General features: G+C 33.5%; 2 protein-coding genes across 4 annotated transcripts in view; one reads left to right on the forward strand and one right to left on the reverse strand.

Moving 5' to 3' along the window:
• LOC143241073 (cytochrome P450 3A29-like) overlaps window positions 1–25365 on the reverse strand; it is a 44329-nt gene that overhangs the window by 18816 nt on the left and 148 nt on the right. Inside the window, exon 2 of one of the 2 annotated variants that reach the window (XR_013022170.1) lies at window positions 24333–24468. The exons of the other annotated variant lie outside the window; for it this stretch is intronic. The gene's annotated coding sequence lies outside the window, so the exon portion shown is untranslated. Of the gene's footprint in view, window positions 1–24332; window positions 24469–25365 lie in introns of those variants that run through there. 2 annotated transcript variants of the gene reach the window in all.
• On the forward strand, window positions 3–25351 carry LOC143241072 (cytochrome P450 3A24-like). 2 transcript variants are annotated; one of them, XM_076484579.1, is made up of 14 exons: window positions 3–159; window positions 5522–5618; window positions 7813–7865; window positions 9808–9904; window positions 11137–11253; window positions 11656–11742; window positions 13267–13414; window positions 15440–15555; window positions 18160–18310; window positions 18548–18708; window positions 20413–20501; window positions 20901–21044; window positions 23185–23347; window positions 24974–25351. In XM_076484579.1, the coding sequence occupies exons 1-14, from the start codon at window positions 86–88 to the stop codon at window positions 25055–25057; spliced, it is 1581 nt and encodes a 526-aa protein (XP_076340694.1). In that variant the 5' UTR covers window positions 3–85; the 3' UTR covers window positions 25058–25351. The 2 variants fall into 2 exon arrangements, with proteins under 2 accessions (XP_076340694.1, XP_076340696.1); XM_076484581.1 differs by lacking the exon at window positions 7813–7865 and having other exon boundaries at window positions 5522–5626.

Consider the following 25365-nt stretch of genomic DNA (forward strand, 5'->3'; position numbering starts at 1 on the left):
TGGTGTCTCTAGTATCGCAACATTATTTCCTTTTGAATGACGAACTTTCATTCACTCTGAACCGTTAAGGCAGCAAGAAGTAGTAATGGATTTCCTGGGAGTTCTGTCCGTGCCTAACTGGCTGGTATTCATCGTCGTGTTTCTGGTAACTGGCTATTTGTAAGTATAAAAACCGTAACAAAATGTGCACTCAACTCGTGTATTTTCTGTTGATTGGTTGATTCGTCTGTAATACATTTACCTAAAGTTTCTAAAACATCCTATTAAATGGACACATGGTTTGTTTCACAGTGATAGATAATCGTGACTCTATGTTAGGAGTTCGGAATACGCAGTTGGATCTCTTTTTTTTATCTATACTATTTATTATGGTAAAAAAAACAAATGTAAGAATAACATGACGAGTAACCGTACACTGATAAAACTGACAGCGAGTCTCAAGTCAACTTGTTTTTCTAAGTGAGATACACAATAGTACTTCATCATTACACAACTAACGTGAAACATGAATACATATTATATGGTTTATATGTTGTACAAAAAGTAAAATGTAATCATTTGTTAACTAGCTTCAAAAGAAATAACATTGTAAGAACTGATCGTGATGATATCACACAAATGACATTGTAAGAACTGATCGTGATGATATCACACAAATGACATTGTAAGAACTGATCGTGATGATATCACACAAATGACATTGTAAGAACTGATCGTGATACTATCACACAAATAACATTGTAAGAACTGATTGTGATGCTATCCCAGAAATGACATTGTAAGAACTGATCGTGATGATGTCACACAAAATACATTGATAAGATCTTGTTTGTCAATTACGTTATGAAATACTCGTGAAAAACTGTAACGGAGACCACTGGGAAAGGTGATGATGATGAGAGGGACAGCTCCCCTGAGTGCTTACACCTACAACATCCCAGATGCTTTTTATGGTTATTAAGAGTGACGTAGTCCTGAGTGCTTACACCTACAACATCCTAAATGCTTTTTATGGTTAGTAAAAGTGACGTAGTCCTGAGTGCTTACACCTACAACATTCCATATGCTTTTTGTGGTTAGTAAGAGTGACGTAGTCCTGAGTGCTTACACCTACAACATCCCAGATGCGTTTTGAGTGCTTATGACTTTGAGTAGACTAAAGAGTGGCGTAGTTGGAATGTGTTGGAGGGGACATTTGTCCCTGGGCGCCCGGTTCGGAGGACTTCAATTTTACAAAGCAGTTTATTGAGAATTTATCTGTTTCCATAAGACTAAGTCTCATAAAAACGTTTTGACATTAAAGGTTAGTATATCATCAGAAATAACATACACTTGGTTTTCAATGTTCGGCTGATTAAAATACATTGACATCTCATATCAGTTTTGTGAACATCTGACATTTTGCGACCGTATGTTTGAAAGTGTTGACTTGACATTTGTCACCACATTATTATATTAGATTTATTTATCCTACAACAATATCAAATGGGTCAGTTCGACGTATTTTTTATATTAATATAGAGTATAATATGCAAAACATTGTTATATAAACTAGATATCTTAATAAGCCAATGATTCAAATTCATAAAGTACAAACCGTAACTTCCACGCGTCTGGCAGTCATACAAGGGACAAGTGAATTACTCACGTGGTACATGCACATGCCTGGTGAAACGGGTGTTTTATAGTGATTCCTATGGACTTTAATTAATTGTTTCTAACCACCAAGTTTCATTAATTTATTTTCGTAATACATTCCATGACTCCTCACAGTACCTAAGGACCAGATAATGGTGATATTACATATACACTAAAAAACAAAAATAAAAAAAGCGCGAACATCCGGCTTTGTCACTCATCAAAATGGTTACGATTTTTTAAACAGGAAGCCATTAAAATCACACAGGAGAAAATTTAACAGCGTGTTTGTTTTGTGGCTTTAAATATTGGATTATTAAACCTATCTATCTGTACCATTTGGAATGCCTGTCTTTCATCTCTAATGTCCCCACCTTTTGTGTTTAATTACAGATAAAAAAATAAATTCATTTATTGTATCTAGTTTGTTCAAACAAGAAGAAAACTATTCTTTTCATATTTGCACTCAGCGGCAGATGTCTGCGGACGTAGAATACTAAAAACCGGTTTACACATGGTGGGCAAAGCATTGATAGCCCATTTTGTAAATTTATGTGTTTATGTGTTTTCTTATAGCAAAGCCACATCAGGCTACTTATTGTGTCTAATGATGGGAATCGAACTCCTGATTTTTAGCTTGTAAGTCCATAGACTTACCGCGTTGCCAGCGGGGAAGTGCCTTTAAGAGACATGTAAAACCAATGTTTTGAACTCCGGTTCCAAAGGCACAAGTGGATGAGAATTGTGGCCCATTCTCTTTGGACGGGATGCTCCAGCCCTTTTGAAGGTGTCTCCAATGGCACAGTGGTCTGTCTGCGAACTCAACGCTAAAAAACCGGGTTTCGATACCTGTGATGAGCAGAGCACCAATAGCTTATTGTAGATCTTTGTGCTTAATTCTGAACAAACTTTCGGCGGTTATTTAACCTCCAACTTACTATACGCACTAATCTTCATGTGAAAAGTATATATCTACTTTTATGGTGTTTACGTGTGGAAAGCATAACGTGTAAACTAATAATTCGAGGAAGTGAAAAAATAAATGATCGTATGGCGGTTGTTGTGACAAACTAAATATAAGAAGTATTACAATATATAATGTAAATTTTATTTTACTTAAGACATTGATTACCAATTTAAATATGTATGTGGACTTTACTTCCTTTATTTATTCGTCTAAGATCGTTTATATAAACTGATACATACAGCACGTTCAACTATCACTGCGTTTACGCCCGCGTACTTTCAACACACGTACCTCTCATAAATTCAAGGTTAAAGTAAGATAACTATACTGATAAGAACTTAACGGTGTAATTTAAGACTATTACTCGTCACGTGATTTTGCTTTTACATTTATGGATAACACATGATACAGAAGAAATAGAAGTTCGCTTGTGTCACAAGGTTTTGATGCTGGTATCATTTAATAGGTTCTATACAGTAAAACTGTTCTAAACATGATTCTCTAACATAATTCTCTGTTGATGTTAAATTTTCTCTTAAACACGGTTCTATAAAAAATATTTTATATTAGGATATGTTGTATATGATAAACACATTTCTACCATGAAAAGGAAGCAAGAATAGTTTCTTTTTTAACACAAATTAGATAGCGTGCTATTTAAACTTTATTATCACAAAAACTACTTAATGTACTATCTATACTCTGTTAACACTGAAGTAGTGGAGGATAACATAGAGAGAAATACTTGCACTCTGTACAACCTATTGTGATTATTGTCTCGTGATATCTGGTGATATGTGCTTCAATATAGTGCACATTAGAATCCACGTGCTATTTATCTGAACTAATAAAGACAGTGTTGTAAATAAACTATAATTATTATTCTAGAATTTACGTTGAATTATGGGTAAATCTACCTGGGTTTTTATTCATAATTAGTACTAAGCTTCAAATATGTTGTGTTTTTGTATTTTTTGCTTTTTTCTGCTAAGATAAGAAATTTAGTGTTATTTTCATGTGTTGATAATTTTATCCTGCTGTGAACAGAAAAACTTTAATTTCAAATATCAAATTCAAATAACAAAATTAAAAGATTTAATTAACATGATTTTCTTCTTTTCGATCTTTGAAAATCGAATGGAACTGTCAGTAAACGTGTTATTGTTTACTCTGTTTTGGAAATACAGTTTTAATTTCTTTAATAACTGACTTATTTGATTATTAAGAAGTTTCAACTTAACTTACGGACAATAAGAGTTTGAGAACAGCTATGTTATAACTGATCGTGTTTCTACTAGGGACGCAACATTCTGCAGAAAGACATCTATTATCTCATAAATACTTGTTTCCACATTTTACGACCTGTTACCATAGCTCAACAGAGAAAAAACAAATTAAGAATTTACTCTGTATACTCTGTCTAAGAATCCAATTCTAAATATTTAAAATAAAAAACTGAAGACAAAAATATTTAAGTTTGATTTAGGAATATTTAAGAATGATTTAGGCCTTGCTGTTCATCTCACCAGATAAGTGTTGTGTGTACATTACTTTGTTATAAGTTGATGAAAAAACAAATGTTTCAAACAATGGGTTTGAGAGAGTTATTTTTCACGAATACAAGGATGTCATATCCATATATCATATATAAAATACAGAATTATCATTATACGGTTGTAATCAGGGTTTGTAATTTCATCCATATTAATGCGTGAAAGAATTTCAGGGTTATGAATAGTAACAGTTGAATATAGTTCATATAATAACACTTTATAAATGTTGGTATACCAAAAATAATATGCGAACTGACCTGAAATAAAACATTTTTAAAACTAACTACATGGAGGTTGACTTGTAGTTCATTACAACTAACTAACTGAAGGTTGACTTGTAATACATCACTAATAACTACATGAAGGTTGGTCTGTAATACATCACTAATAACTGCAGGAAGGTTGGTCTGTAATACATCACTAATAACTACATAAAAACTGACCTGTAGTACATCACTAATAACTGCAGGTATGTTAGTCTGTAGTACATCACTAATAACTGCAGGTATGTTGGTCTGTAGTACATCACCAATAACTACAAGGAGGTTGGCCTGTAGTACATCTCCAAAAACTACATAAAGGATGGTCTGTAATACATCACTAATAACTTCATAAAGGTTGGTCTGTTATACATCACTAATAACTGCAGAAAGTTTGGTCTGTAATACATCACTAATAACTACATAAAAACTGACCTGTACTACATCACTAATAACTGCAGGTATGTTGGTCTGTAGTACATCACTAATAACTGCAGGTATGTTGGTCTCTAGTACATCACCAATAAGTACAGGAAGGTTGGCCTGTAGCACATCTCCAAAAACTACATGAAGGTTGGTCTGTAATACATCACTAATAATTACATGAAGGTTGGTCTGTAATACATCACAAATAATTACATGAAGGTTGGTCTGTAATACATCACTAATAACGACATCAACGTTTATTGTAGTACGTAGCGCAGGAAGGTTGGTCTGTAATACATCACTAAAAACTACATCAAGGTTGGTCTGTATTGCATCACTAATAACTACATGAAAACTGTCCTGTAGTACATCACTAAAAACTACAGAAATATTGGTCTGTAATACATCAGTAATAAATACAGTAACGTCAATCTATAGTACATTACTAATAATTACATGAAGGTTAACTTGTAGCGCATCTAATACTCTGTACACTTTGTTATATAACTGATTCAGATGGTTATAAATATATATATATATATCAATATTTCGTTATTATATTTGAATATCCTACAAATGTAAGTTGTTTTATCAAGATGAGACGATGGAAATAAACATAAGTAAATCTCAAGTAAGTTATAATATGTTTAGTTCTTACAACTTCTTTCCCTTTTTAGGTATTCGATAAGAAACTATGGTTACTGGAAGAAGAGGGGGGTTAAGGAAGTTCGTGAGAAATTTCCCTTCTGGAATATTTATTGTGTATTAACACAGGTAAATAGGTACGTTGTTTTTAGACCAAGTTGTCTAATTAGGTTTAATAAAGTAAAAAGTTACTCTAAATAATGACGAAGAAAATATAGTCAGTATGAAACATTAATTACCTCAAAGAACCGATCAATTTGTTTTTTAAATTAATGTACTTGTCACTAGACGTTATTATTAGGCCTATCATCTTACTTAATATACTAAACTTACATCGGTAAATTGGTAAGTATAATTATAAGTGGATTTTTTTTCAACCTTAAAATACTTTGTTGCGCTATGAAGGTTCCGGTGAGAGGTCTGGGACTCCCCCTCCCAAAATTAATTTTAACGAAACAAATTTCCGTGTATAATATTATACACACTACATTGTTTGTTGTGTTCCTGTCGACCTGATCAGTTCTGAATATTGTTGAATACTAGAAGTCGAAAAAATATTATTATACAGTGTTTTTTCCGTGAAAATCTTTAAAAGATTACATAAAAAGAATTACGTTTAAAATCTAATAGGTTCTAATTTCCGTCACTGAGCATGTTTGCCCTTTGATTCATAGAGGTGTTAGTAAAGGAGTAGTCCAGTAGTTAGCGGTGTTGTCTTTGCTGTTAAATTCGGAACTGCTAACACAAGTATCACTCATGTAGCTTTAAGAGAAATTAAAACAAAACTGAAAATATAAACATTTTTGTTTCTTTTTCTTTCTTTCTATTTTCTTCTTTGTCTATCGGTTTCCATTTACGAAATATAGAAGAATGAAAATATACCGGTAGCTCTAAACATGAAGCCTTATTTGGACAAATTTAGCTGACAAATCACTCCCAATGTTTTGTTATTATTTTGTGCTTGAAAATATCGGTGAAAAGTTCTACATTTAACCATGGTCATGATAGTTGTTTTACGTTTAACCATGGTCATGACAGTTGTTTTACATTTAACCATGGTCATGACAGTTATTTTACATTTGACCATGGTAATGATAGTTGTTTTACATTTAACCATGGTCATGACATTTGTTTTACATTTAACCATGGTCGTGATAGTTCTTTTAAAACTGTGTTTGAACTCAAACACATTCTGACAATTTGCAAATTTTAAAAAGACGTAGAGCTACTTTGTGTTTTAAGATACCTAGAGAAAAATACAGAAGTTTCACAAACAGTTAAAAGTGGCAGTGGAGGTTGGAAGCGTAAACCTAAAATTTGGTAACGATAATTGTGGGGAATCTCAAAGCAAAGCTGTTCCTCTTCTGTGTCTACATATGTTTTATTTCTTTGTGTAGTTTTCTGCACAATGTTGAATGAGGACTATGTAATTTAGAAGTGATACAGCTAACAAAAAACATCCACCGCCAACTCTTGGTCATCTCTTTACCACTAAATAGTGGAGTTGACCGTTAATTATGTGTTTAAAGGTTTCAATCTCGCTATCTGCAGATTTATTATATATGTTTACACCAAATAATATCGTAGATTTTATATATTGGTTAACAATAAGTAGGCCCGGCATGGCCAGATGAGTTAAGGCGTTCGACTCGTAATTTTAGGGTCGCACCAAACATGCTCGCCCTTTCAGCCGTGGAGGCGTTTTAATGTGCGGTCAATCCCACTATTCGTTGCTAAAAGAGGTGGCAGTGGATGATGATGACTAGCTGCCTTCCCTCTGGTCTTACACTACTAAATTAGGGATGACAGACAGCCCTCGTGTAGCTTTGCGCGAAATTAAAAAAGACAAACAAACAATAATTAATATTCCATATAATATACTGGTCTGTAATAAATAACGTCCCTCATTTAGTATACTGTTCTACAATAAACTGATGAAGTCCAATTAATATACCACATTACAGAAAATAATTTTGTCCTTTCGATATATCGATCTAGAAAAAATAATTTTCTCCATATAGTATACGGGTCTATAATTAATATTCTTTTCTATTTACTAACAGAGTCTTCCATAAATAATATTGTACTTTTAATACACTGGTCTACATTAAATAATATCGCACATTTCACATGACACCCTACAGTAAATATTTTTGATCATTTAATAAGACGGTCTACAATAAAGAATGGAATCCATTTACTATACCGGCTTATAATGTGATCGAAAAGATGGATTTTTTTCTTCACGTACTGTCTTCGTTAAAAATTGTGCTTGTTTTAACTTTAATAAAAACCATTATTCATATCGCTTCTTTTTTAACAGCCTTTACATCTACTGCTGGAAGGAGGTTGTAGAAAGTTTGGGAAATTATACGGGTACTGTGAAAATTATTGTTTCCTATATTAAATTATATGGAAATCATTAAGACTTTTTGTCACCTGTATAAAACCGCTGTATAAATTTGGCCATTTATATATATAATTTCGAACTTTGATTTCAACAATACCGTTGGATTAAACAATAGAATTTTTGTTACAAACTCAGTTACAATTACGAAAACGTTCAAACCTTCGTTAAATTTGGTTAAACTATTAAAAGGTATTTTGTTATCTTTTTCAAAACTCTATGATATATTTATTGTTATATACTCTTCGAAAAAAGAAACGCAAAAGGGATATTTTTTTTATTTTAAAGAGAAATATATGTAATAACGTTACAAGCTCAGAGTATGTGATGTTACACGTGTTAAGGCACTGATTGTCAGACCAAAATGACAATAAAAGTTGTGCACTTTGAAAACGGAGAAAAACATCGGATTTTTTGTCAAAACGCATGCGTGTCCAATAAATTTGTTTGAGAGATCTGCATGTTCTGCAAGTGCAACATGTGCAAAATCCCTATAAAAGTGACGGGTTCTCGGTTTCCATAGCCCAGTGTTAAGCCACCGACACGCAATACAGTTACGCCAAGACTGACTGAAGCACAACGCAACAATGCCATTGGTCGCTTGGAAGCAGGCGAATCTCGATCAGATGTTGCCAGAGCTGTGAATGTCCACCCAAGCACCATCACAAGGCTATGGAATTGTCACCAACAACATGGATCAACTCGTGACCGTCCACGATCTGGCAGACCTCGTGTGACCACGCCCGCACAAGATCGATACATCCGGTTACGTCACCTTTGGGACAGGACCACCACTCTGACGTCTACTGCCTCAACCATACCAGGGCTACGTAGGATTTCCGATCAGACCGTACGCAACCGTCTACGAGATGCAGGAATCCGACCTCGACGTCCAGTCAGAGGCGTCATACTCACCCAGCAACATCGTCAAGCACGGCTGCAGTGGACTTGGGCACATCGGGTATGGCCTCATCGACGATGGAAGCATGTTTGGTTCAGCGATGAATCACGTTTTATGCTTCGTAGGCATGATGGAAGGTCCCGTGTTTACCGTCGCCGAGGTGAACGTTTCGCAGCAAACTGTATGCAGGAAGTTGACAGATTGGGTGGTGGTGGCAGCGTCATCATGTGAGCTGACATCGCCTACAATGCCAGAACAGACCTTTTGCACATTCAAGGGAATCTTACGGCTCAACGATACGTCGACAAGATTCTTAGGCTCCATGTGCAACCCATCACGGTGAACGACAACGACGTTTTTCAACATGACAACGCCCGTCCTCACACAGCCCGACTCACCACTGTCTTCTTGAGACACCACAACATCAACGTTCTTCCCTGGCCCTCCAGATCACCAGATTTAAACCCCATCGAACATCTTTGGGACGAGTTGGACCGACGTCTGCGACGGCGACAACCTCAATCGCAGACTCTACCTCAGCTTGCAGCAGCTTTGCAGGCTGAGTGGACAGCCATTCCACAGGATGTGATTCGTCATCTCATCGCTTCCATGGGCAGGAGATGCCAAGCAGTTATTGATGCTCACGGGGGGCATACTCGTTATTGACGTTGAGTGACGTTAAACTTCAACTAGTGAGCGTGGACCTCGTTTTTGCAGACTTTGGATGTTCAGCAGTGAATGTGCAAAGTTTCACACATGTCATACAGAAGTACCCGGAATAAACTTGTTAACAATTTGTCTCAAATTTTGCCTTTTGCGTTTCTTTTTTCAAGAGTATATTTATCTAACACGTCTTAACATTAGGTCATGCTATTCGATCAGTGTTTAAAACCTGGATTGACAACTTAAGTATTATTACTTAGTTTTATTATGATAAACTAGTTCGATAGTTTATTGTTTTGTAATAGTTTGACGTATACAGTTTTTGTTTTTTTAAATAACAATTACAGAGTATTCGAAGGCTCCAAGCCAGTACTGATAGTGGCCGAACCAGAGCTGATTAAACTGATAACAGTTAAAGATTTCCATGTCTTCTCAGATAGACGAGTAAGTAATTATTCTTAGTGATTCGTTTGTCTGTTTTAACTATAAAATTATTTGATACTCGGTTTGTGCGATGCACAAATCGAACCAGAATTGTGGCAGATATCTAATGAAGCTGAACACAAAGTTACCGAGAAAAATCCATCATGACAGAAACAAGGTTAAATAACCAGGTATTAGATTTAAGTGGTTTATAATGAATATTGCAATGTGTGAATGTACGTGTTTTATGGGAATAGTGAATTATGTGACAGAAAGTTGTCTGTATGAGTAAACAAATTTGTGACTCCAAGTTGTTTATTATGAATTGAGGTTCGTGACTTCAAAGAGTTCATGTAAATTGTTCTTGATTTGTCAATGAAACTTCTATTTCAAACATACTTTTCACAACTTACCCAAATATCAGTTGTATAGACCTGGTTACTTTTCTTTCAACAATTCTAGGTTCCTCACTGCATGGTAGCAAAGTAATGATATAACATCAGAACAGTGTGTTAACAAAATGAACATTTATAAATTTTACTATCGACCTGTAGAATTCAGTAGGAGCTTTAATATAACACATGAAAAGACGCTTTGTGAAATGTTACTTACAAACGTATATACATATAAAGACGGGGGAATGGTCAAACTGAAAACAAGAATAATACTGAGAGAAATAACCGGTAATAATATTGGAATAGGGTTAACACTCTAACAGTGCATTGGTTACTCACGTCATCTGTTAACAAAATCTGATAAAATAGTTTTCGGGTGTTTTGAAGCCTGTACACAGCTGATGTAACCAAAGAACACACTAGTACCAGCCGCCAGTAACACCTGTTGTACCCACAAATACCTGTAAAGGTGTGAGACTTGAAGGTAAATGTCACAAGATAGGGAACTACATTACAACGCATGTGTCAAACGTCTATAAGTGCAAACACTTTTCACAACATTGCAATGAATACGAAACATTCACCTTTTGTTTGTAGTTAAGCCGAAAGCTAAATGATGGGCTCTCTGTGCAGTGCCCATCACGGTTATAGAAACCAGTTTTTAACGCATAACTCTCCAGACATACGACTGAGATATTTTCAATATTTTATGAAGTATTTCAAATGTACTTTCTCTTCGTATGGTGCGCCATTAGTTTCTACAACTAATAATGTGTTTCTATTATCTCACGTGTTGTTCTTTATGTATTAACTTTTTTATATGGAACTTTTATTAACTTTCTTTATTCTTTGGTTCAGGTCTTCGAAATGGGAGATCCTATTCTGGATAAAATGTTGAACATTCAAACAGGAGAAGAGTGGAGACAAACCAGAAGTCTTATCTCTCCAACCTTCAGCAGCGGTAAGATGAAAAAGGTGAGTTCTTGTTTCTGAACTGTGATAAACCAAGCTAATTTGGAGATTAAGATCAGTTGTTAAGCTAAATAGAAAACATAACTACTTTCAACCTTAACCAGCGGTCGTGAAACGTGTTTCATCCTTGTACTGTAGATATAATATATACAGAAAATATTTAAACAACCTATGTTCTTCTTTATTTACTATTATTAGCTTTAAAGGAAACCGTATTTTAACATAATAATTGTTAGAAGACCGAGCTAGATTCTTGAAATAGAGGTTCATAAAACACCAAGTGAAACAGATAGCAGGAGAACGTTATGGGTTCTTACAGAGAACCAATGAATTTATGTTATTGGGCAGTCGTCTTTGAAAATGTGTTAAACAAGTATTAATAATAAATATTGATTTAATTTCTAGATGGCGTTTCTAGTAAAAAACACAATCCACAGTTTGATACAGAATCTTGAGGAAGCAGCCGACAAGAAGGAAGTTATTGATTGTAAAAAGGTAACGTAAAACTTTCGCATTTGTTTAGTATCTAATTATAAGTAAATTATTATGTGTTTTAATTTTAAATTATGATACAAAAATAGCGTTCAAGTATTTTAATTTTCGTTTCTGTCACGTGACCTGTTTAGAGTGCAGATCAGTTTGTGATGAACAGAAATAACGACCAGAGTTTACTTCAGTTTTTGCAGAAACCTTTATAAATCGAAAAACAAAATGACTAACGAGATTTGGTAGAAAACAGAATAAATTATTAGTTTAATAAAAATGTGTAGACGTTTATTTGAGCGACAAGGTTTATTTCAGATAAAATATACTGCAATGTGTTGTTTTTTCAAACAAATTTCATAAAACACGTTTTTGATAATGATGTATAATTATCTTAACTTCCTTGTAAGTATCAGAAGATACGTTATAGAGGTTGGGCAGAAGTTGGCATTTTTAGCAATGGATATACAGTTTTTACGTTTGCGTCTCTGTACCACAAAACAAAAACCAACTCGACACTGCACTTTATCAGTCAGAAAAGTAGACCAAGTTTTGACGTTGGGCGCGGTTAACTATCTGTTTTGCCTTTATTCTAGCAGTCAAAAATTAAGAAATACAAATGCAAAACCAGAGATGGATGAAGTAGGAATCCATGCATCCAAACTTAGTGAAAACATACAAGGTACTCAAAACCAGGGGTAAATGAGTTTGATAGCCAATGTTCCTTGCTTCGTTATATACAAGATATCCAAAACCAGAGACAGATAAACTAGAGAGCCAAAATACCAGATTAATGACATATTTGACGTCATCTAACAAAAACGTGGCACTTTAAGTTACACACAATGAATTGTGGATAAGGAAACGTGCTGTACGTAACACTTTATGCATGAAGTTGCGAATATTGACGTCAATATGGGAAGAAAATGCAAAGGTGTGGCCTTTTTTGTTGATGTGGAATTTTCTATAATAAAGGACAGGTAGAGCCACGTAATTTAGAGACAGGTAAGAAAGATAAGATTATTTGGTTTATCTTTCTATTGATCAAAAGTAGAATTGTAGCAATTTTGTGGCTTTATAATTTAGGGACAGAACACAGAAAAATGGATAATATAAAGACAAACATAAAAAAGTGTATTATGTTGTACACTCCTTAATATATGGTCAAATTATAAAATGTTGCTGTTGTTTTGTGGCCGACACAACCAACCAGACACGTCACTATGTACTTTCAAAATTCGGCGATCGGGCCAAGAATATTCGGAGTTTCATTGTGACATCGATCGCGGCTTTATATTCTGATATTTCAAGAGCAACAAATTAATTCGGGGTGTGGATGGATCCCTTATGTCTAGCGACTCCTCTTTGTCATTTTCACTTTGCATGTATTAGAGACAAGTCAGAATATATTAGATTCTGTAGACTGAGTGACTGACAGATAATTTAATCATAACGTTGTTAGATTAAGTGTTATAAATGTTACCGTTCATATCTAATGTATAACAAATAAATTATTAAGTTTTTATTTTAAACAGTTATTTTGGGGCTTTCACTATGGACACCATAGCAACGTGTGCTTTTGGAACACGGGTGGACTCACATAAGGATCCAAACAATCCTTTTGTGAAAAATGCTCGGGAATTCTTTAACAAGAACCTGAATGTAAAGCAAATATTTATATGTAAGTAAATATTTTCCTTCCAACCAAAATGTTCAAACTGAATTGCATAATAACGTTTACACTAAACAGTCTTGTAAAATCAACATCCAACAAAATTTAATTAGCTTTTCATGTAGTACTATTTGTGGTGGACAAGCTACACCAGAGACAGATTTTACAAAAGGAACAGTGCAGAAGTAAAGTCCAATAGATGCTCTCACGTAGTTTCTTTTGTGTTGGCAAATTCAGAAAGATAAGTTTCACGGATCTTTACGCACTTTCCCTACTGATAGAAACTCTAGTTTTGATAGAAATTATCACACTTCTTGGGGTTCATCTCAACTTTCTGTTGCATCAACTGACACAGAACATTCTTCATAAGGATCATCAACGATCTTCCCATGTGTAATTCTTTCATCCAAATAGATGAGTACAATGTTCCAGGGAAGTTCAAACACAGTGCACTCCATTAATTGTTGAAATGTAGCAGGAACACTACATAATTGGAACAGTAACATAATAAGTTCTCACACTCCACTTCCTGTGGTAAAGGTTGTCTTCCATTAAGTCTCTGTAATCTGTATCGTGTTTCTTGTTTCATTACTTCATGTTTTCCTGTAATCTGTATCGTGTTTCTTGTGTCATTACTTAATGTTTTCCTGTAATCTGTATCGTGTTTTTGTTTCATTACTTAATGCTTTCTTTTAATCTGTATTGTGTTTCTTGTCTCATTACTTAATGCTTTCTTTTAATAATTCCACTTTTTCCTCACTCATGTTCGTCATCTTCAACATTTATAGTTCTATTTTATTTTCACCAAAATAATCCCACATTTGGCATTAAAGTTGTGATGTTATTCTTTCATTAGACAGGATCATTTAAATTAACTGGGGAAAATAACTTAAAGTTCAGTCCATATAAAGATAATAAATTAATTTATTTCTTATTTACCATTTTTATAGGCTTAAACCCATAAAAACTTGTATGACATGTTTTCAAATAACGTTCTAACATAACTACCATATTCTAAGTACCCTCTACTTACGTAAAAATAATCTTACTTATACAAATTATTGTCTGATTGGTCAAGTAGGTGAAAAGATAACGGTATCTTTCTGACTGATTCATTCTGAAATATATTTTCTTAACTATTTTTTCTATGCTTCACTGAACCTCATGTTTATAAATTACGCCACGAGTTTACTAGAAAATCTGACGTCATAATGTTTCGTACTTTCTGGGCCTTCAGTCATTGTGGACACAATTAATTAATTGTGTTTTAATTTAGTTAACTGATTTTGTTTTAATTAAATTTACGTTGGTTTTTAATGAAACTAATAATTTGTCCTGCTGGAACTGTACAGTGTCATAAATAACATTTCAGATTAATCTTAGCAATCCTAATTGTTTTAGAAATTTAGAACGACGTGACTTTATTTTCATTCTTTGAAGAAAGTAAACACGAAAGCTGTGTGTGTGTGGTTTAATAAAACTGTTTAGGAGCTGCGTTAAATAAACTTAGCAGTATCTTTCTTTACGAATTTGAAAAACCGATGTAGTTTTAAGAAATCTAGTTTAAATAAACATCTACATAAATAACATTTTTAATGTTTTGTTATGTGTCGACATTGTTACATATAAAGTGTATATTTCTTTTCAATACTTACTTTTCTACAATACCGTGTAGTTCGTATTGGAATAAAACTTTCACTGAACAAAGTTATACATCTTAAGATAATTTTAACAAAACACTATCACACCAGTATGTGGAAAATAACAAAATATTTGTGCATATTGAATATGGAGGGGAAAATATAGTACTTTAGTTATTGGACATTTAATTAATTCATTATTATTTATTTATGTAAGTATACTTTCTCACATACATACAGCCATATGTAAAAGTTAGGATACCCTATGAAAATTTGTGTATTTTTGTAACATTTTTGGATATATAGATATTTAACCTCAATTTAAGAGAGACCGCTTGTTATGCTTTCATTATTTTTACATTTTAGTTAATTTGATTATACTATTTTTTTCTAGTTATGTGTCCAAAGTTAGCCCGAATTCTTGGATTTCAATTGATCCCAAAAGATAATATCAACTTCTTTGAAAGAGTCACGAATCAGCTTATCGAATATAGGCAGAAAAACAAAGAGGTATGAGTAACTTAAGTTTACGTAGTGAATTTACTAGTCCTCAATGAACAATAAACATACAGGGTACTGTCACTTGGTACTAACACACCTTAAATTATACATTTACATCATATCTCATTTCCTTTGTTTGATCTTTAGTTGATTGAGGAGTCGTGATTCGTGGATAGTGTTTATGCATTTTTTGAAGAAAGTGAAAACTGAGAAACGAACTTAGAACGAGGCTAATTATTACGCTTTGATGGAAAAAGGCACCACAAATCCTCTCTAACAGGACCGCGCTATGACTGTGTCTCATATTAAATTCAAAACATTTGTAATGAATAATAACGAATGTACTATTTGTTATTCAAAAACTACTTACCTAAAATGTTAACGTTAAAATAACTTACATTATGTATTATCGTCTTTCGTTTAACAGTTTAATGTTAATATGACTCACAGTTCTGTGAGTGTTTATAATAGAGCATTGGAAACAGTCTCTATGATCGTAATAGAAGGTCAAGAATGAGAAGTAATGTAACGCGGTCCTGTGAGAGTTATTGTTGCGGTACCTCTTTTGTCCAAATAGTTATCACATGACTAATAAAAATCTGCATTTATTGTTGATATTAACACTGGTAATATTATATGTTTGAATTTTCAACACTTGCTACACAAAATAGCAAGAATACTTATTTTTTTACAACTTTTTGTGTTATGTTATCAGAGTATGAAATGTTTACTTAAGCAAATATGCAGAAGGTTGGTGATGGGAGTTGGTGTTGATGGAATTGTTTGATAGCAATCAAATGTCCTTTAGAAGGAAAAACATCTTTTACAGTATGTATGAAAAAGAGAATAATTTACATAGGGACATAATGTATCTTTTGTTTGATAATACTCTCTTCTGTAAATTTCACTTTCGCTTATTCAAGGTTCATCAACACAGCTTAAGTCGGCAAATCAAAGAAATATCATTAGGTCTCTTCCGTGGAGAAATATATATAATATCTATGACACTTTTAGTTCGATAGCTATAATTAATAGGTATTATTGAATAGAAAAAAAAACGTTATTCAAGATTTTGATCAAGAAATTATTTGGGTCACACTTTCAGAGCTGGTCTTTCAATTTGTTGAAGGAGACACAGAATGCAGTAAATCAGCATTTGCACATCCGATGTCTTAATTGTTTTTAATATAACATAGATGTTTTCTTAGCCTTACTGTTATATGTCAGCATCGTTAATTTGAACAGGGAAGTTTATGGTTTTTTCTTCAATATATATTCAGACATATTACAGGCTAGATATGCTAACTTTCCATCAGTATGATGAGATAGGCTAGAGGGAAGAAAGTTAATAAACATTGTCAACAGATCTCTGTGCTAGTCTTTCCTGGGTAAGGTGAGGGTAGTTTCTGATGCCAATCAGACAGAATATTGAAGGCTCATGTCGTCAAGATACGTAGGTCACTACCGTGCTGCATATGGTGTTTGGACCAACTAAGGCAAATTTTTGTTGTTTATATTGTCATTCAGTTCTGAGATAACAACACTAACGATAACTATTTACAGGGTGGCCCGCAAGTCCCTACTCATCCATAAATCTTATGTATCCAGTGTATCTGTGTGCTGTCACCAGTATTCTTGCGCTCATGTACCCACGTACTTGTCATAATACGCTCTTCACGTGTAAATGGGTTTACATCGGCCATATTTCTCTGAAAAAGAGAAACACATTTATAATACATGCGTGATTGAATATAACATAATAACATATGGATGGGTAGGGACTTACGGGCCACCTTGTATGTATTGGGATAAAAAGAAGGGTGCCGGGTCTTAAATCACATTTAAGCCCGGACACCCTTGTATTTATCCTGTAAGTCAATCTGAGCTTCAGATCTGTTTATATTATTACTTTATCACAAAGGAATACATACATGCCCAAATACTCTTATAGGTCACATGTAACCTATGAATAGTGGCGTTGCTACAGTGACATTCCTTTCTAAATATTTTCTCACCCTAATTTCTTATAAATAGCCACAACAGAAGGAATGATTGAGAAACGTATTTTATCTTCAAGGTCAAACATCATAACATACGATCATCTTTTACTTGAAGTTTTATCAACATTTTATACTGCTTTTTACAGTAATCTTCGCAAATCAATGACTTCTTACTTCAGATACATAGTTTAGTAGTTTTTCGAAACTTTAGACGCTCGCTGAGCCAAAGAAAACGTATTTTTAACAATGCAGAGTAAAGTCGTGGCAGTGAAACAGTCAAAAGCATGATACCTGGGGAAAACAATCTTTGGTGCCCTAAACACGTGCTTATTTTGCTTAATGGTTAATCCAGGGCTGCTATTGTTAGACGTAAATGATTTTCTCAACGTGCATTATAACCTATCAAAATATTTTGGTGCATATGATTTATTATAATATATTTTGCTAAAATCTGGTGAAGTTAGTAACTTATTTCAATACTGATATTTATGAAAGTTGCTAGATGCATGTGATTTATTGTCCTCTTACTAAGTTCGTAGTATTCCTTTTTTTTTATACTCTTCAACGAAACCAAAGCGTATTTTCTGCTAAGTTTCTTTTCTTTCTTCTTCAGGCGAAAAACGACTTCTTGCAACTACTTTTGGATGCACAGCATGCCGTTCAAGAAAATGACGACGAAACCCACGAAACGAGCTTAATGAACAATGCGCATGGGCACGAGGATAATATCAAGGCGCCTGCTTGGAAACCAACAATATGTAAAGGTAGAGGCCCACCGATGCATAATTTTGTATATTGTTTACTGCTGTCTGACTTTATAATAAATATCTATAAACGAATTTGGAGAAATACGATATCCATAACAATGATAGATACTGTTTTTGAAGACAATTAATACTTTTGTTTGACAACAACGGTTCTTTCTTAATTATAAGAAAATACACATGCAGTTTATGTGATCATGACACAAATCAATGTATATGATGTTTTTATCTTAACAGCCTGGACACATGACGACATTTTGGCAAACAGTTTCTTGTTTTTTCTGGTGGGCTATGACACAACAGCCAATGCTTTATCTTACGCAGCGTACAACTTAGCTCTGAACCCTGACTGCCAGGAGAAACTCATTGAAGAGATCGACAGAGTATGGGAAGAAAATGTAAGTACTAACGATGACATAAGAGAGTGTAATTCAGTGTTAGTGAACAAAGGGGAATTGTAAACAAATCTCGCTTTAAAAGGTACATCACAACAGTAGGCAACGTGTCCTCAAGATATCTTTAGAACAGAGAACAAAAAACAAACAGATTCCGTTTGTCAGATCATGGAGAGGTTTTAGAAATAATTTAAAGTATACCTCTGTTTCATTGCATATTGACATTCGGATGACATGGTCAACCACATCACTCCTCTCCAGCTACATCTAGTGTCTTTAATAACGTCTAGTTTATCTTCTAAAACTCAATATTCTACTCTTCCCTCAAGTGTCAACAGTTTTAAGACATTTTGGAGTACACATGTGCACACATTTTGCTTTAGGTGTTTGATTTGCTCACACTGAAATATAACGATGGCAGTGTTTGAAGTACGAGTTTTGGATGGATGTGCTACAGAAATACTCCATGACAATGTGAATGTAATGTAGGATAAAATTGTTGGAAGTCACTTTTAAATGCATAGCTAATCAGTTCGCCCTTCCCTGTAAACGTTGTAAGTATTCTAGAACTATTTTCACGTCATAAACAGACATCTACTCTACATATAAAAGTCAGGTGCGCTGATTGGGATTTTAAAATGTCTTCAAAACTGGTCGGTGGTTATGGGAGTATATGGCTGCTCCTTTGGTGGAAAAATATTATATATTTATAAAGAAAAATTATTAAACGATATACAAGAAAATAATTCAGCGCTCTGAAGGAAAGAGTATTGAGTGTCAATGGCAGAGGGAAACTCTCACAGCAGAACGTTTAAAATAATAATGAGTTACGAAACCACACTTTAAACTAGTATGCTTTTATAATTAAAGTGAAAGCTATGATCACGAAAGAGAACCCACCGACCTTCAAAGACATTTCATTTAAGTCGGGAATAGTCATTAACAAATGTTTATAATTGATGAAGTCAACACAACCATACATTTTCAAGTTCTCGGTCACACCTTGAAACCAGGTGCTGTTCTTTATGAGGAAAGTGACCAGAGACATTGTAATCAACTTAATTCGATTTGACTATAGAATTCCCATTAAAGATCTAATTAACATTTAAATCTGGTCTGAGAAAGCTACCTATATAGATCTGAACTAGACATACACTCCACAATGAACACAGATAAATAAACTTAATGATAAAACTATACTATTCATAGTAATTAGAACGCTTTGCTCTTTGGTTGGGTACCCTAATTATTAACAACCCAAAGATATCTTATTAGCTTTCACCAGTTTAGGAAGTTTAGGTTACTCCTAAATTCACACACTAAGGTAGCGAACCACTGGTTTTACTTACTTGTGTTGTTATAAGTTTAAACCTAGGACATTAGCGTTTATGGAAAGGTACACAACAGCAGTGAGAGAACACTAGCCATTTGTTCTCTTATACAAACATCATAGAACGATTAGTGGTAAGAGAAAACTACGATCATCTTTAAAAATATGGTTTGCAATTCTAAAATGTGGAACTTAATGATCGTTTGCAAAAAAACGTAACTGATCTTCCACATGTATATATACTGGTCAGGTCTTTCTTATTACTATTTATATAGAAGTATAGTTTGCTTTGTTATTTTGTTTATTAAGAAATAAATATAGGGTGCTTATTTTTCTACATCATTTGACTATATTATCAGTTATATGTTTCTATGTAGGGTGGAATTAACTACGAGCAACTTGGCAAGATGGTCTACCTGGACTGTGTGGTGTCAGAAACCTTGAGACTGTTCAATGTAGTCGTGTTGTAAGTGGCTGACATTGGAAAAATATAGACAAAGAATCGTATATTGGTTAACTATATAATTATAATAACATTTAAAGAAAATATTAAGACGAGTTTCAGTAGAGTTACAAATTTACCAGATGCTTGTAGGAATATTTTACTTCTTAAAGATATTAAATAATATTTCCTTTAAATAACGTATTGTTTAATGTTATTATTTTCCTTACAGATCGTTCCTAATTTACCTTTAGTACTTTTTGTATCCTGTGATATTATTTCAGTTTTATATTCAATATTTTAAGATATTATAGCAATATACAATATGACAATTTTCATCACTTAAAACTTTTCCAACATAACTGTAAACATTTCTAAGTACGTGTATAACTACGTGATTTATACGTTGGTTTAATTCAATAGAACTGATAGAGTAGCTAACGAGGATTACGAGTTGGGAGATACAGGTGTTAAAATATCAAAAGGAACAATAATTCAGATTCCTCTGTACGCCATCCATCACGATCCTGATTATTATCCACAACCAGATGTATTTGATCCAGAAAGGTTTGTTTTGATATCTTATAGAACATGATAACATGTTTTACTTGCAAGATATACTTCGTTTAGAAAGGGTTACGAAAATTTAACGTAGGGCAAGCCCAATTATTTATACTTTAGTTTGTTATTTGTTCAAAGTTTTCAAGATGTTCAAGTTACTAACTGTTGTTTTTATGTATTTTAACTGTTAATTGTGATCACCTGTTATGATTTATTATACGCCAATTTTTTATAATTTCTAGGCCTAACAATTATAGCTGCAATTCCTTCAGAGACGTTTGATTTTTTTAGGTCTATTTACAAAACGTTTTAACAACTGCACATCTTGATCTTCTGATTTTAGGTTTCAACTGATAAATATCGATAAAACATCCCTGATATACATATAAGAAGAATATTGATATTTTTCTAATAGATACTGGAAATAATTATTTAGTTTAATTCAAAACTTATTGTTTTAGTGTAAAATACCCAGAACAAATAACTTTGTTCAAAATTAATATTAACATTATTAATAAGACGTGCTATTTACATGAAGATTCTACTTATTTATGCTTGTTTTAGAATTTTGCGCAAAGCTACCCAAGTACTATCTGCACTAGCCGTTCCTAATTCAGAAGTTTTACATTAGAAGAAAGAGAGCTAGTCATAACCACTCACCACTAACTTTTAGTCTACTCTTAGCTTATCGAGAAAGTATATTTTACTAAAGCTATATAGTGCTACCACGTGATACCAACTAAAACTATTGCTTTCAGTTTTACCATAATAACTTCGTACGATTCTAATTTACTACAAACCTTTCAGTCTTTGATGATATAGACAGGGATCATGATCATAGCTGCCTATGTTACGTCTCAGATTATCTAGTTATTTTATTCCTATTAATATAAATATATATATATATATAGGAAAGGTTTGGTTTGTTTTGAATTTCGCGTGCCTCGTGCTAGTACAGCGGTATGTCTCCGGATTTACAACACTAAAATCAGGGATTCGATTCCCCTCGGTGGGCTCAGCAGATTGCCCACTGTGGCTTTGCTATAAGAAAACACCCTTGAGTTTCGCGCAAAGCTACGCCAGGGCTATCTGCGCTAGCCGTCCCTAATTTAGCAGTGTAAGACTAGAGGGAAGCCAGCTAGTAATCACCACCCTCCGTCAACTCTTCAGCTACTCCTTTACCAACGAATAGTGGGATTAACCGTCACATAATGACGCCCCCCACGGCTGAAAGGGCAAGCATGTTTTGTGTGACGGGGATCTGAACCCACGACCCTCAGATTACGAGTCGGACGCCCTAATCTATCTTGCCATGCTGGGCCTTCTTATTTCTGTTTAATGTTTTACAATAATGAAACTATTTACAATACGTAGGGCTATTTAAACTTTTAAATAACAAACAAATGATTTACTTTATTAAATTCTTTTTTAAATAAGCTCTCGGAAATGTCTCTGATACATATGGAACATAGGCTTCGTGTACTATGTCAATTCATTACTCATTTGTAGTTAAGCACAAACGTATATAATGGGCTGCCTGTACTGTGCCCACCATGAGTATCAAAACTCGATTTTTTAATGTTATAAGTCCGTAGACATACCGTAGATTTGTTTGTTTGTTTATAGTTAAGTACAAAGATACACAATGGACTTCTGTTCTCTGCTAACCACGGGTATCGAAACCCACTTCATAGCACTGTGAGTTCACAGACATACCGCTTTGCCATTGGGGACATACGGTAAAATTATGTGGAAAGAAGGCGTCAGTTCATTATTCCAAGATTAAGAAATGGATTTCAGAATAATTAGAGAAATTTTCAAGTTTTGTTAAAGCTGGAAAAATATGTTTAGTAACCACATATTACCACGCATAGTAAACGTACACCTTCTTGTTAATTAACCCTTGTCCTCTTTAACCTTATATCATAGCACTGAGTAACAGTATATCAAGTTGTTAACATATATCACAGTACTTAGCAGTCATATATCGTTGTAATATTTAGTTATATATCGTTGTGTTACGTATACATAATCGGTGATGTTAATTAAAGATATAACCTTGTCTTAGAGAAAGTTTAGCTTGGTGTTATGAGAAACAGGTGTTACATACAGTTTATAAAACCACAAGCATTGTTATAACCTACAGATTCCTCCCAGAAAAAAAGAACGAACGTCATCCTTACGCATATATCCCATTCGGAGCTGGACCCAGAAACTGTGTGGGCATGAGATTTGCCTTGATGGAAGCCAAACTTTGTCTTGCTTACATTTTGAGAACCTTCCGATTCCGCGCATGTGCAGAAACGAGGGTAACCTCACAGTTTTTACATTTATTACTCATAACATGACTTTACCTTGGTCCCGATAAACAGTGTTAATGGTTATCTCATTGTTCTGTGTCTTGTACAAAATTTCTATGTACACGTATATGGATACATGCATATATCATATTGCATAGTAACTTATATCTTGATGCTAATTAATCATTCTGTTGTGTAACCTTATATCGTAGCACTAAGTAAACAGTGGTGGTAAATAACCGTATGAGTGGCTGTATATAGCAACTTGGTGTTAAGAGACATATCTTCTCTTATGTACGAAATAAAACCTTAGATACAGTTCGTAAAATCACAAACTTTTTTATAGACTATGTACAAGTACATATACCAGCAGCAATTTGAGATTCTTAGATTGTTTTCGTCCACCAGTTGTGGTCAAAAGTGTTACATGTGTCCTCTGTTGATGGATATTTATAGATGGTTCTATATTTCCTCACCTTTTCCTCACAATAATTTATAATTATTGGAATAGACCAATTAATCAGTCGATACCTTCGATATCTACTGATATAATACCAATAATATCAGTCATTGTTTTGGAGATTACTGTCAGTAGAGGGCTGCAAGGTTAAGACTAATTCGTGTATCATTATCATAGATCATGAATTACCCTCTCTCCTTATAGAACCTATATAAGATTCGTAAATCTGACCAGAAATGCCTCCACTAACTAAAAATACATATAGTTGAGGTTTCTAGTAACTTGAAAAACTTATATTTAGAATTCTCTTCTATTACATCACAACCTTTATACTGTGATCCGTGGCTTATTCCAGTGTAGAAATACATTTGACAACAAAACCAAATTCACACATTTATAAATTTGATCCACAACATTCGATATTTATTTTATGATAAGTTCATTCACAATAAAATCTTTTAAATAATTTTTGAAACAAAAACCAGCAAATAGTAAAATTAAATGTAAGGTTAAAATTCCAAATATTAAACACGATCGACACAAGACATTCTCGTTTATAAAGATTTAGTAGACGATACAAATGACCACAGTGTAGATTGGTGGTTTGAAACAGTAGTAGACATCATCAGTGATAAGACAATATTCTGACAAATATCTCTCAGTTAGGATTCTGTTGTTGGGGAATCAAATATTGACACACTTAGTTATTTAATATTTTGTTTTTTAAATAAATTTACCTTTATTCAAAATAATGACAAATTATCTTAGTCTGGGCTCAAATTTAATATGTGACTTCTTAATAACATTTTTGTTACATATTTCAAAGTATTCTGTTCGTCATTTGTAATACTGTGTTGTTTTGTATGAAGTGATACAATATATATATACTAATGTTATCTTAAGATTTAATTCACAAGACAAGTCTGTTGGCTGTAAATCTTTGGTGACTCCGGTATTTAGTTGGTTTGGTTGGCCATCAACAGTAGATATTGTAACTGGTCTAAAAGTGATTTTCTTAAAATCTTTGTGTATCTGATTGATAAAACTTTCTCTGAATGTATAAATGAAAATTCGAACATAAAGGAATGAACCGTTTGTTCCAAAGTGTGTGTATATTTATTTTTTATTAATAGCAGTTATCATTTTTATTTCATTATAATTATTCATTTTTATAGGAAAAGTTAGATTTTTACTTCGGTCAAGGACTTTTGCAAGCAAAGAAAGTGCCTCTACAAGTGGAGAAACGAACAGATATTTGATGGTTGAGTATAATTATAAACGTAGCCAAAGAAGATGCTTTAGTTTCTGAACCATATGGATTATAAAATGTTCTTAATGTTCGTTTCTATTACTCGCACATTAACCTGCTTAATTATTCATATAAACTCAATGTTGTAAATCATATGCCTGTAAAAAACATAAATAATATATATCTAGTAACAGGTTTATGTTCACAGATTTACCTTATTACTTACATAGATGTTGTTATTAAACAACAGTAGCAGATACTAATTTGTATAATGTTAGAGAGAATAAATCAAAGCTACTTTCAACAATGTCTCACTGC

This window comes from Tachypleus tridentatus, chromosome 13 (assembly GCF_004210375.1).
Source record: "Tachypleus tridentatus isolate NWPU-2018 chromosome 13, ASM421037v1, whole genome shotgun sequence".
NCBI lineage: Eukaryota > Metazoa > Arthropoda > Merostomata > Xiphosura > Limulidae > Tachypleus > Tachypleus tridentatus.